Source organism: Callithrix jacchus, chromosome 18, assembly GCF_049354715.1.
Source record: "Callithrix jacchus isolate 240 chromosome 18, calJac240_pri, whole genome shotgun sequence".
NCBI lineage: Eukaryota > Metazoa > Chordata > Mammalia > Primates > Cebidae > Callithrix > Callithrix jacchus.
Window position 1 is genome coordinate 20,948,606 of NC_133519.1, and position 11,660 is coordinate 20,960,265.

An 11,660-nucleotide genomic window follows, 5' to 3' on the forward strand; every position below is an offset into this window, starting at 1 on the left:
ACCTGGGAACCTGCTCAGCAGGTCAGAACAGGTGCGTCTCTGGGGGCTGGGCCTGGCACGGAGACTCAGCAGTCACCACCCCCATGGCCTGGGCTAGCTAATGGGCGCCAGGGAGGGAGGGAAGGAGGGAAGGACCTGGGTGGGGGCGGTGGGGTCCCATCCTCAGCTCCAGGCTTTACCTGTAAGTATGTGGAAGAGGTTGTGAAGGGAGAGGCAAGGGTGGGGGCAAAGGGAGGCCCAGGGCACCAGGCCAGGCCAGGATGAATGGGGGCAGGGCCCTTGTGGGTAGAAAGGAACCCAAGCGTCCCATACCCCAGCTAGCCTTGCTACCTCCTGGGGGCCTTGACAAGTTCCTGGATCTCCTGGAGGGTCTGAGCTTTGGAGCCATAGAATCAGAGAAGGCCAGAACTGAGGAGGAGTCTATCAGCGCTCGCCTATATACTTCATTCTTCAGATGAGAGAGCCGAGGCCCAGAGTGGGGAGGGCCTTGCCAGAGGAGTCTCACGGTTTGCTCAGACACCTCTATCCCTGAGGTAGGGAAGTAGTTCAAAGACCCCTGAGAAAGAGCTTATGTAACTTATCTAACCCCAACTCCACATAGGAGAGGCCAAGAAATTAGCCCTACAGGTTCCTGGCTTCCCTATCAGGGCCCTCTCTCAGCTTCAACACCTTGTTACCTGGCCAGGAGTCCCAAAACTGCAGCAGCACAACCTGAGGAGAAAGGTTCCGCTCTACCATCTCCATGGTCTCTTTTGTTTTTTTAGATGTAGTCTCGTTCTGTCACCAGGCTGGAGTCCAGTGGCGCGATCTCAGCTCTCCAAATCCCTGGTTCAAGCGATTTTTCTGCCTCAGCCTCCTAAGTAGCTGGGATTACAGGTGCCCACCACCACACCCGGCTATGTTTTTGTATCTTTAGTAGAGACGGGATTTCACCATATTGGCCAGGCGAGTCTCAAACTCCTGACCTCATAATCCACCCACCTCAGCCTCCCAAAGTGCTGGGATTATAGCATGAGCCACTGTGCCCAGCCTCCAAGGTCTTTTTACCCATTTTACTCCAAGGTGATTGTACAAAACCACAGGTCTGGATTTTGCAAAGATGATCTTAATTTCAAGCACTCTGGCCCTGTATTCCTGTAAGTACGTTCATCCTTGTCAGACCATGTCTTTCCATTCTGAATGCATCAAATGTGACTGCCAAGTTACACCAAACCTTACCGGCCTCCCTGGAATAGCCAGAGGAAGAGGGCATATTCTCAGCCCACTGAAAATGTAGTGAAGAGAAGGAGCAAGCTCTTGCAGACTAGGACTAAAAAAAAAGAACCAGGTAAATATAGCGATAGATATGGGAGAAGAAAAAAATATAGATTAAAGTTCCACAATAGGACCCTTCCATCTGGAGGAGGCAGAAAGGAGGAATACAGAAGCCGAAAGGAAGGGTCATTCCATGCAGATTTTCTTTCTTTTTCTTTTTTTTTTTTTTTTTGAGACGAAGTTTCGCTCTTGTTACCCAGGCTGGAGTGCAATGGTGCGATCTCAGCTCACCGCAACCTCCGCCTTCTGGGTTCAAGCAATTCTCCTGCCTCAGCCTCCCGAGTAGCTGGGACTACAGGCACATACCACCATGCCCAGCTAATTTTTTGTATTTTGAGTAGAGACGGGGTTTCACCATGTTGACCAGGATGGTCTCAATCTCTTGACCTCGTGATCCACCCACCTCGGCCTCCCAAAGTGCTGGGATTACAGGCTGAGCCACCGCGCCCGGCCCCCATGTGGATTTTCTACCACCAGCACACCAACTCAACCTGTAAGACTCTTATTCATCTTTCAAAGCCAACCTCAAATGCCACATCTTCGTGAAGCTTTCTCTGCTCCTCCCACCCAAATTAATCTTTCTTCTGTTCTTCCTCAGCCTTTGCTAGTCCTTTTATTATAGCTTATGTGCTCATCATTTGTGCACATCTTATCTCCTTAACTAAATTGTAAGCTTCAAGTCAAAAAAAAAAAAACACTGATTGAGGCCTGCTGTGTGCCAGGGGTTCCGTAAATGTATTAAATTGTGGGACAGGGCAAGAGTTGTAGCCTGTGAACGAACACCTTTGAACGTCGGGCTTGTTTTGTAATCTTGTCTCAGTCTTCCACGCTAGGACAGGCCACAGCATTTCCTGGGAACTGAAGACATTTTGGTGAAGGCCTGAATTTCTGAATAAACGAGCTGTCCAGATGGAAAAGGTGGTGAATGAAGTAGGATCAGTAAAGCAGAGATCCTGACTGGCTGTGAGTCAGGGTCATGACCTGGACTGTGACCCCAACTCTGGCTCTAGATCCCAACTCTCAGCAATGACCATGGCAGTTACCTCTTCTTCAGGGACTATTTCCTGCAGGTCAGACATACTTAAAGGCAGCCTGGATGCCAGAACTCCCCAGTTTCTCTCCACCTCTAACCCCTTCCCCTTTCAAGTCCCCACCTGTGCCAAAGGAACAGCCGCACCCAGATGCTGCTTTGAGATCCACTGTGGCAGAGGTGGAGTAGGGCCAGCGGGAATGGGAGGGGGAGCATCCTGTGTTATAATTATAATTATCACACCTTGGATCCTTGCACATGCTTTTGGAGGAGCTGCTTTCCTTCCCACGGATTCACCCTTCCAGGTAGAGGAAGCCACAGGAGAAACTGAGGCATGGGACTGGGAAAGCAGTTGGATCACAAGATGGGGATCCAATCTCCTTCAGCCTATCCATTCATAGTACATGCCTGTGAAAGTGCTACCAATCAGGATATCTGTGAACCCCTGGCTGGGCCCCTCAATCACTCACCCTGAGCTCTAGCCGTATGGAGCACGGAAGGGAGGCACAACTGTCCAGAGGTGGTCTTAGGGTATGGCCGTACTCATTTTTTCATGGGTATGTTTGGGTCCCAGTAAACATCAGAGGCAGCTGTGAAGTAGGCTAAGGGCACCACAGGGCCTGAGAGGAACCCTGGAGTCTGGCAGCCCTCTCCAGGCCTTTGGTGGAGGTAGGGATCTCTCTCTCCTCTTTTCACAAGTATCTATCTCAAGTCCCTCTGTCTCCTCCTTCCCTCAGCCCTGCATGTCTCACACGGGCCATGCTCTTGGAGAATATGCCCTCAAACTTAGGCCTTTCCTACTCTCTCCTAGGATGAAGGCTGGGGAAGGCATATTCTAGGATGGGGGCTGGAAGGAAATATTGGATGAGGAAGATTTTCAAGACCAATGCTTGGTATCCTGGTTCAGTTCTCTCTTCCGCGTTGAATTCCATTCCCCTCATGCCTCACTCCTATCCTCCTCCCACCCATATGCTGGGCCCTGAGAATGAGAACAATTCAAGCCACGATAGTGTCTTTATCATGTGTGTTTGTCTGAGTGGCATTGCTGCGTGCACCCCTGCACCCAGGCATAGTGAGTACCACTATGTGTCAGACTCAAGGGAGGAGACCCAGACACATAACACATAGTCCCTGCCCTCAAGGAGCCCTCAAATCAGGAGAGACAGACACAGAAACTAGAACATGCTATATACTACCAGCATGTGTTCCCTATGTATCTCTGTACACACACATGCTATACACATATGTGGGACTATCTGTCTGCACAGCAGCGGATGTTCTGCATGAACTGCATGCATCCAAGCATCCACTTATACCTGTCTCTGTCCCCATGACAGGCTGCACGCCTCGGCCAAACCGGTTGGAGTGGGTTGTGCTGAAATTTTTGTTTGTGTCAATGGGACTTGAGGTGAGTCAGGGAGGGGCAAGATGGGTGGGGTGGGGTGGGGGAGAAGAAGAGTGAGAGTGAGGGTCAGACTGAGTGAGTGGGGGAGGGAGGAGTGGGCCCCGATGGGAAGGGGTGGGAGGGAGGGGGAGGTGGAGGAGGATGGGTTGGGGGTGGAAGTAGATGAGAGAGCTCCTTGGTGAGTAATATCCTGTCTATCACAGTGAGGTCCCAGGTCAGAGAAGAGTCAGAGGCTGGGGGAGAATCCCTTGTGCTTGGGGAGACAGGAGGGTGAAAAATAAGTCAGAGTGGAACTAGTTGGAAGTGTGAGTGTGGATAAAATATTTGTGATCCATATCTATACAACTCTGTCTCTGTGATAAGCTATTCCTGATCTGCTCATTGCAACTTTCTGCAGTTTGTACAGAAAGGCGCTAAGGAGCTGATGATGTGTTGAAAGATTACCAATATGGGCCTTGATCCCACCCCCCAGGACAGAGGCTTCAAAGTCACTCCTCCTGCTCCTCCCTAGAATCTCCCCCCTCCATCCATGGAGGTGTGAGCATACCCCCATACAGAACACGGGGCTCCAGCAACTCTTCCTCCCCTAGAAAACACCTTTGCTCCCCTCCAGATGGAGCTTCATAATGCCCAGTATCAGGATGGTGGCCTCCTGTTTTCTAGGCAATTACATCGAAACCTTGCCGTGTGCTATGTTGTCCTTTGCTTATCCTGTAGGCCCACTGATTCCCCAATACCAGCCTCATCCTTTAATGATAACCACATTTCCTGATTGCCTAACAACTCTTGGTGCGCAGCGGGCTGAATATGCTTGTTCCTCGAGGGCCTTAAAGCTGGAGTGTGCCATCCGGGGAGAAGGCAGCTGAATGCAAGACATGTTCAGGTCCTGTTTCTCAGTAGGTCCAGTTGTGTGCATAGCCTCTCACTCCACGAACTTCCCAAGTTCCCATGAACACACTACCGCAAAATCTAGGACCAGAGTACGGGTTAAGGGACAAACGTCTTTGACACTAAGACCCCACTGAGGTCTTCTCTGGGGAAATCCTACTTCCTGAGGCCCTATGTATTGAAGCTTACTCAGGTCCTCATCAAAAATCAAGACATTATGATGGCCCAGAGGCCCCAAACTGGTGCTACAGTTCTAGAAAGCTGCCAAAGGGAAGAAGTCTGGCCACTTCTGGAAAGTTCTAAAGCTCCTTGCAGGAAAGACAGATGGCTGGCTCTGTTCAGCAGGAATAAAAGGGTAGTAACCCAAAGAGAGAAACACAAAAGTAGAAATGGTGAGAGACAGATCTCAAGGCACAGGGAGAAAAATGGAAACTTAGAGACAAAAAAATACACAAATGTTCCTTGATTCTTATGATGGAGTTATGTCCTGATAAGCCCATTGCAAATTGAACATGTAAGTTGAAAATGCATTTAATGTACCAGTCGTTAGCCCTAGGAAATATCAAATTCAACTTTGGGAGGCTGAGGCAGATGGATCACAAGGTCAAGAGATGGAGGCCATCCTGGCCAACATGATGAAACCCTGTCTCTACCAAAAATATAAAAAATTAACTGGGCATGGTGACACATGCCTGTAGTCCTAGCTACTCAGGAGGCTGAGGCAGGAGAACTGCTTGAACCCAGGAGACAGATGTTGCAATGAGCCAAGATCGTACCATCTCAAAAAAAAAAAATTGTAAGTTGAACCATCGTTAAGTCAGGGATAGTCTGTATTGAGACACACACACGTACACACACACACACACACACACACACACACACACACGAGTTACTGAAGGGGAAGAATCCAAAGAGACAAAGTGGCTGAAGTGGCCAAGACAAAATCTGAAACAGAGACAGAAGGACCTGAAGAGAAATTTCTAGATGCTATAATCACTCAAGTCCTTCCCTCTTCTGCCCTCAATTCCCACCACTCAGCAATGACCCAATGATACTTTCCTACTCAACATTGCCTACTCCCTCAACAACATAAACTCGTCCCCATCCTTATCCTACCTCTTGGCTGATTACCACTGCCCTCCACCCTAAAGCCTGCTTACAATTTCACCATTCTCTCAATATCCTTCGAGCTCACAGCCAGTCAGAGGAGCTCTCAAGATCTGACCTCATGCAGTCTCTTTACCTGGTCACTTTTCTGTTCTTTTGTCCATGTCTTTTTTTTTTTTTTTTTTGAGATGGAGTCTCACTATGTTGCCCAGGCTCGAGTGCAATGGCATGATCTCGGCTCACTGCAACCTCTGCCTCCTGGGTTCAAGCGATTCTCCTGCCTCAGCCTCCCAAGTAGCTGAGATTACAGGTGCCTGCCACCAAGCTCAGCTAAATTTTGTATTTTTAGTAGAGACAGGGTTTCACCATGTTGGCCAGGCTGGTCTTGAACTCCTGACCTCAGGTGATCTACCTGCCTCGGCCTCCCAAAGTGCTGAGATTACAGGAGTGAGCCACCGCACCTGGCTTGTCCATGTCTTTATTCTGGCTGAGCTGAGAGCAAAGAGTCAGAATTGGGGCCAGGATGGCATGGAGCCAAGAAGTCAAGCAGCCAGAATGAACTGTGTGAGAAATAGAGAAGGGTCAGAGGACAGCAGAAGAAGAGTCAAAGAAAGGGCCTGAGAATGGGACAGCCTGGGAGACATGGGCAGAGGGAACTGTGGGAGTCTTGAGAGAGGAAGAGTGTGACTAAGACCCTTTGATGCAATTGTTGGTTTTCTTTTTTTCTTTCTTTCTCTCTCTCCTTTGTTCATTTGTTCATTCATTCATTCATTTTTTTTGAGACAGAGTCTCACTCTGTCACCCAGGCTGGAGTGCAGTGGCACAATCTAAGCTCACTGCAACCTCAGCCTCCCAGGTTCAAATGATTCTCGTGCTTCAGCCTAGAGAGTAGCTGGGACTACAGGCAGGCACCACCACACCCAGCTAATTTTTTAATTTTTTCAGTAGAGACGGGGTTTCACCATGTTGGTCAGGCTGGTCTCGAACTCCTGGCCTCAAGTGACCCACCCACCTTGGCCTCCCAAAGTGTTGGAATTACAGGCGTGAGCCAACGCACCCAGCCCAATTGCTGGTTTTCTGTATGTACTGAACAATGTTAAGAACCAGAGATGGTTCCAGGATCAGAAAATGGGGGTAAGGAAGGGAAAAGATAGAGTAAGAGTTTTGAGAAGGTTTGAGGCAAGGAGGCATAGATTTGGGGCTAGGACAGACATTTAAGGCGAGGTAGGAAGCTGGGTGCTTGCTCGCTAGAGATAACATAGACCCTGGGCTGACTGAGACAAAGCCAAAGTCAGAGGTCACATCAGGATTGGAAGACCTTCAAGATATTCAGTCCCTGCTCCCATGCCTGGACAGAGGTTGGCCCTGTTTATTATTAGCAGGTGAAAGCAGGTCCAGAGCCCTGGCTGCCCTTCTCCCTATGTCTCAGAATGTTCTCTCAGCTCTCCCTTTCACTTACCTTTTTTTTTTTTTTTTTTTTGAGATGGAGTCTTGCTCTGTCACCCAGGCTGGAGTAAAATGGCACACTCTCGGCTCACTGCAACCTCCGCCTCCTGGGTTCAAGCATTTCTCCTGCCTCAGCCTTCCAAGTAGCTGGGATTACAGCTTTGAGCCACCACGCCTGGCTGATTTTTGTAGTTTTAAGTAGAGATGGGGTTTCATCTTGTTGGTCAGGCTGGTCTTGAACCCTGACCTTGTGATCCACCCACCTCAGCCTCCCAAAGTGCTGGGATTACAGGCGTGAGCCACCTCCCCGGCTCCTTTCACTCCTCTTAACGCCCTTTCCGTTTGTGCATCATTGACAAGATCCTTATAGAGCACTGCAGATGCTGTCCTGCGGTGTGAGGCATGTACTGTACAAGTCCAAGTTGGCTGGTTTGTTCTCTTCCTCTCTCTGTGTCTCTCTGGCTTCTGTTCTCCTTCCTCCAGAATATAGATTTGGTTCAAATGAACCTAACAAGGTAGGAGTCCTAGGCAGTTCCTCTCCCAGGGTCTTGGGTTGGCAAAGCAATGGGTAGATGCTTCCAGCTATTAGGAGGACCTGGAAGCATCTAGGTACAGAACTGGAGAGGGTACAGCCAGGGAATATGTGAGGTTCAAGTTCCATCTCTAACTAAGATGCCTACTGCTAAGGACTCAGAGTCAGAGAGGAAGCTGAGAGAGAGCAGCTGGAAAGGCCCCTGGGGCGGGGAGTTCCCATTTCTATCCAGGAGAGGCAGAAAATAAGTCTGACAGAACAGCCAAAGACTTAGGCAAAAGCAAGAGCCTAAAATGGACATATAGGCCAATAAGATTTAAGGAAAATTGCCCCACCCCTGAGGCAGGCCCTTGCCTAATCCTAGGAGTGTGACAGATCCGAATCCAGCTGTTGGGAAGTTGGCCAATGAGAAGCCTGAGGGGGAAGACTGACTTTCAGATTTCAGCCAAGGACAGTAAAAGTTAGTGATTTTTTAGAGATTCTTACCATGATTTTGGAAAACTGAGAATACTGCCTGTCATACTCAGGGAAAACTAGAGTTGGGAGGGCAGAGACTTTCAAAGCTATTGTTGAATCTTGGCTTTAAGGTACAGGCAGGGAACAGATCCTGGTAACCTTCCAGTCTCTATAACTGTGCCTTTCCTGCCCATGCTGTCCCCATGCTGTGTTCTCTGAGGACCAACAGTTGGGAAGAGGAGGGGAAGGCAGTGCTGTGCTATTGGACCCTGCATCACATGCCCATCCTCACTGCACCCCTGGCCACTCTCTCTTTTTTCTTTTTGTAGAGACAGGGTCTCGCTATGTTACCCAGGTTGGTCTTGAACTCTTGAACTGCTGGCCTCAAGTGATCCTCCTGCCTGGCCACTCTTTATGGTCTCAATTTCTCAGGTATGATGGGGACCAAGGTGATGTGTAGAAACCAAAGGCCACAAGTGGCAGTTATTACTTACACTTACAGCCCAATCCCAGAGGACACAGATCCTGTTTTTGCCCCACCCCAGCTGTGTTGGGAGGGAAAAAAATCTGTATTTCCTCCTTCAACTGAAACCAGTGAGCTTCCATCTGGGCCTCTTCAGTCATCACTGGGTCCTGGGAGCCAGAGTTAATATCAGGAACCTGGCTTAAATAAAAGAAAGATATGAGGGAAGGGCAGGAGTCTTGTTTTTCTCGTTTTCTCACTCTTCCGCCACTTCACCCTTCTAAGTCTACATAGTTTTCTCTTATTCTCTTCTCTTTCTCTCTCTCTTTCTGTGCGAGTCCCCTGAGAGACTGGGTTCTGCTACCCTCTAGTGGCCAGAAGAAGGACTCTCCCACTCAATCAATCGGGACCTTCAAGCCTTTAGGAATAAACCAGCTGGGAAGGCCTAGAGAGAAATAATGCCTTTGAGGGTCAGGGGCACAGCTGGGACTAGAACCCAGGTCTCCTATAGCTCCGGCCAGTGCTCAGTCAACTTTCACTTCCCCACCCTCTGACTTTTGCTTCCCCTTCCTAGTCCAGCCGGAGTTAGAAACCCTGAAGCCAAATGATCCCTCCCGGCCCTAGTAGAGCAGCACCTGCACTTCAAATGTCACAACTGCAAATCACTTCACAGCTGAGATCACAGGGATTTCTTCTAAGGATCCGACTGCACTCCGACTTTCTGAGGTTAACAATCTTGCAGGATTCTTACTGACCTGATACAGCTCCCGTAGCCTTGGTGGTACCACCCTTACGGGTCCGGGTAGCCACCCAGGTGTCCTGTCTCCACGGTAACCGTTGCTTTGCGACCTTAGGTTTGCAGCGATAGCGCTGCAGCCGCTGCAGTGGTTGCTGAGTGACGGCGGAGAGAAGGCGGGGGCTTGAGGTGGGAACCCCGGTTGGCGTCCGGTACGGGGAGGTTCCCGGGGAAGACCGCGGAAGGCGAGGTGCTTGGCCCGCCATGTAGGGGCGCGTTCCCAGCCGCAGACCCCACCGCCCTCCCTCTCCCCGGGCCGCATGGCGGTGGCGGTGCCCCCGGGTCGGGCCTCGGGCTGGGCCTGGAGGCCCGTGGCTCGGGACGCGCTTTTGGCTCGGGCCTTCCATTCATGCACCGAACTGCGGGGACAGTTCTATCTCGTAGGTGGTCTCCTAACAGGAGGAGCGAGAGAACCCAGCAGCGACACGGTGGTCTTCGACCCGGCTAGAGGCCAGGCCGTACGATTGGGAGCCCAGGGAACCCCCGCGCGCAGTCACCACGACGCGGCACCCGTGGGCGGGCGCTGGCTCTGCGTAGTGGGCGGCTGGGACGGGTCGCGCCGCCTGGCAACAGTGACCGCGCTGGATACAGAGCGCGGTGTGTGGGAGGCGTGGACAGCGACCCCTGGCGACTGCCCCCCCGCCGGCCTCAGTAGTCACACCTGCACCCGCCTCTCCGACCGAGAGCTGCGGGTGGCTGGCCGGGAGGGCGGTGTCCGCACTCAGCGACGCTATGGAAGCATCTATACGTTAAGGCTGGACCCCAACGCCCGCACCTATTGGTATGGCACCCCCTGCCCAAAACCTTTCACTCTCCTTTCATCTACACTCTGGAAAAACGAAAGCCTGAAAGATTTCTCAGGCAATTTATCCACGTCATCACCCTAACACCCTCCTTCCGGGGAAACCCACCATGTTTAAGCTAGCTGAGCTCTCTACAATATTACCCTCCCTCTCATCCCACCTACCGCACTGCCCTCTGCCTCCTCTCCATCCATCCTTGGCAAGGGTGGTGGCACTTATATTTTCCAGAAAACCCACGCAGGCCTGATTTTCTGCCATGTCCACAGCTACAAGGAGGAAGGCTGCCACACAGCCTCACGCTCAGGTCACTGTGCGGCCCTGCTCCAAATTCCTGGGCCCCATCCAGGTCATCAGCTGTTGCTCTTTGGAGGTTGCAACTTAGCTGAATCAGAAGTAGCTGGGCATTGGAGTCATGGGAAAATCAAGGTATCAGCTCCTCACACATCTTGTTTAGGATGGGAAGAGGCTAAAATTGTGGTGCCCAGGTTTCTTCGGACAGTCCTTTCTTTCTCCCCAAGGAGGAACCACCTGTTGCCCCTCATTTGATGGAACAGCTTGCAAGGCTGGTGAGCAGTGGGCAGGGGTCCCAGAAGGGGCCCCAAGGACTACGGCATCACTCATGTTCTGTGGTCGGGCCCTTTGCTGTGCTGTTTGGTGGAGAAACTCTGACAAGAGCTAGAGACACCATCTGCAATGATCTCTACATCTATGATACCCGTGAGAGCCAGACTAATGGTTGAAGGGGGAAAAGGTGGGAAGATAGGGGAACCTAAATACTGCAGGAAGAGGATGGAGTGATGGGGTAGGGAGGAGGAAAAACTAGTTGACAGGAGTTAAAGGAGTACACAGAATATTAAGCATTCAGAGGCCTACAAATCAACTGAACAGAGTAACAACCGGCAAGCCCTTGGTCGTACTGAGTTCTACAAATGATAGAGTGCTACTGCCTCAATAACGCTCTGCCCCTATCCAACAGGCAAGTCTCCTCCTCTGTGGTTCCACTTCCCCTGTGCAGACCGCCAGCTGAAACGCGTGGGCCATCGCACCTGCCTTTGGAATGATCAGCTTTACCTGGTTGGGGGTTTTGGTGAAGATGGCAGGACAGCCAGTCCACAGGTTTGCATCCTGGACCTCTTTATCTAAATAGCGCCAAGACACCACTAAGCCTTGTTTTGTTTTGTTGCAAACCTATAAAGCATTATCAACAGCGCTATCTGCTTCACTTCAAAGCTTATTAAATTTCAATCTGACAGTCAACATTTGTCTCTGAAATTTTTTTTGCGGGGAGGGGGAAGGGCAGTAAATAAGTGGACACATCTTTATTTGCAAGCAAAGGATAAAAATGGGTCCTACTCTAATATTATGACTCATTAACCTAATGGAAGCAAAAACGACATATTACATGCCGCCCCGTGCCTCA

General features: G+C 50.6%; 2 protein-coding genes across 2 annotated transcripts; one reads left to right on the forward strand and one right to left on the reverse strand.

Moving 5' to 3' along the window:
* Positions 1 to 2,013: 2,013 nt before the first annotated feature.
* LOC144580245 (uncharacterized) lies at positions 2,014 to 9,949 on the reverse strand. The gene is made up of 3 exons (XM_078356141.1): positions 9,397 to 9,949; positions 8,673 to 8,838; positions 2,014 to 2,172 (listed from the first exon to the last, which is right to left on the reverse strand). The coding sequence occupies exons 1-3, from the start codon at positions 9,697 to 9,699 to the stop codon at positions 2,144 to 2,146; spliced, it is 498 nt and encodes a 165-aa protein (XP_078212267.1). The 5' UTR covers positions 9,700 to 9,949; the 3' UTR covers positions 2,014 to 2,143.
* KLHDC9 (kelch domain containing 9) lies at positions 9,523 to 11,497 on the forward strand. Its single transcript, XM_002760238.5, has 4 exons — positions 9,523 to 10,218; positions 10,507 to 10,666; positions 10,759 to 10,957; positions 11,217 to 11,497. The coding sequence occupies exons 1-4, from the start codon at positions 9,698 to 9,700 to the stop codon at positions 11,381 to 11,383; spliced, it is 1,047 nt and encodes a 348-aa protein (XP_002760284.1). The 5' UTR covers positions 9,523 to 9,697; the 3' UTR covers positions 11,384 to 11,497.
* The last annotated feature ends 163 nt before the right edge of the window (positions 11,498 to 11,660 follow it).

Excerpts from the sequence above, each read along its gene's own strand:
- KLHDC9 (XM_002760238.5), top strand. The coding sequence starts at position 9,698 with ATGGCGGTGGCGGTGCCCCCGGGTCGGGCCTCGGGCTGGGCCTGGAGG. Across the intron at positions 10,219-10,506 it reads CCCAACGCCCGCACCTATTG|CTACAAGGAGGAAGGCTGCC; the intron begins GTATGGCACCCC and ends CCATGTCCACAG. Across the intron at positions 10,667-10,758 it reads GGAGTCATGGGAAAATCAAG|GAGGAACCACCTGTTGCCCC; the intron begins GTATCAGCTCCT and ends TTTCTCCCCAAG.
- LOC144580245 (XM_078356141.1), bottom strand. The coding sequence starts at position 9,699 with ATGCGGCCCGGGGAGAGGGAGGGCGGTGGGGTCTGCGGCTGGGAACGC. Across the intron at positions 8,839-9,396 it reads GGCTACGGGAGCTGTATCAG|GTTCCTGATATTAACTCTGG; the intron begins GTCAGTAAGAAT and ends TATTTAAGCCAG. Across the intron at positions 2,173-8,672 it reads TCTGGGATTGGGCTGTAAGT|TTCCCAGGAAATGCTGTGGC; the intron begins GTAAGTAATAAC and ends AAATGTCTTCAG.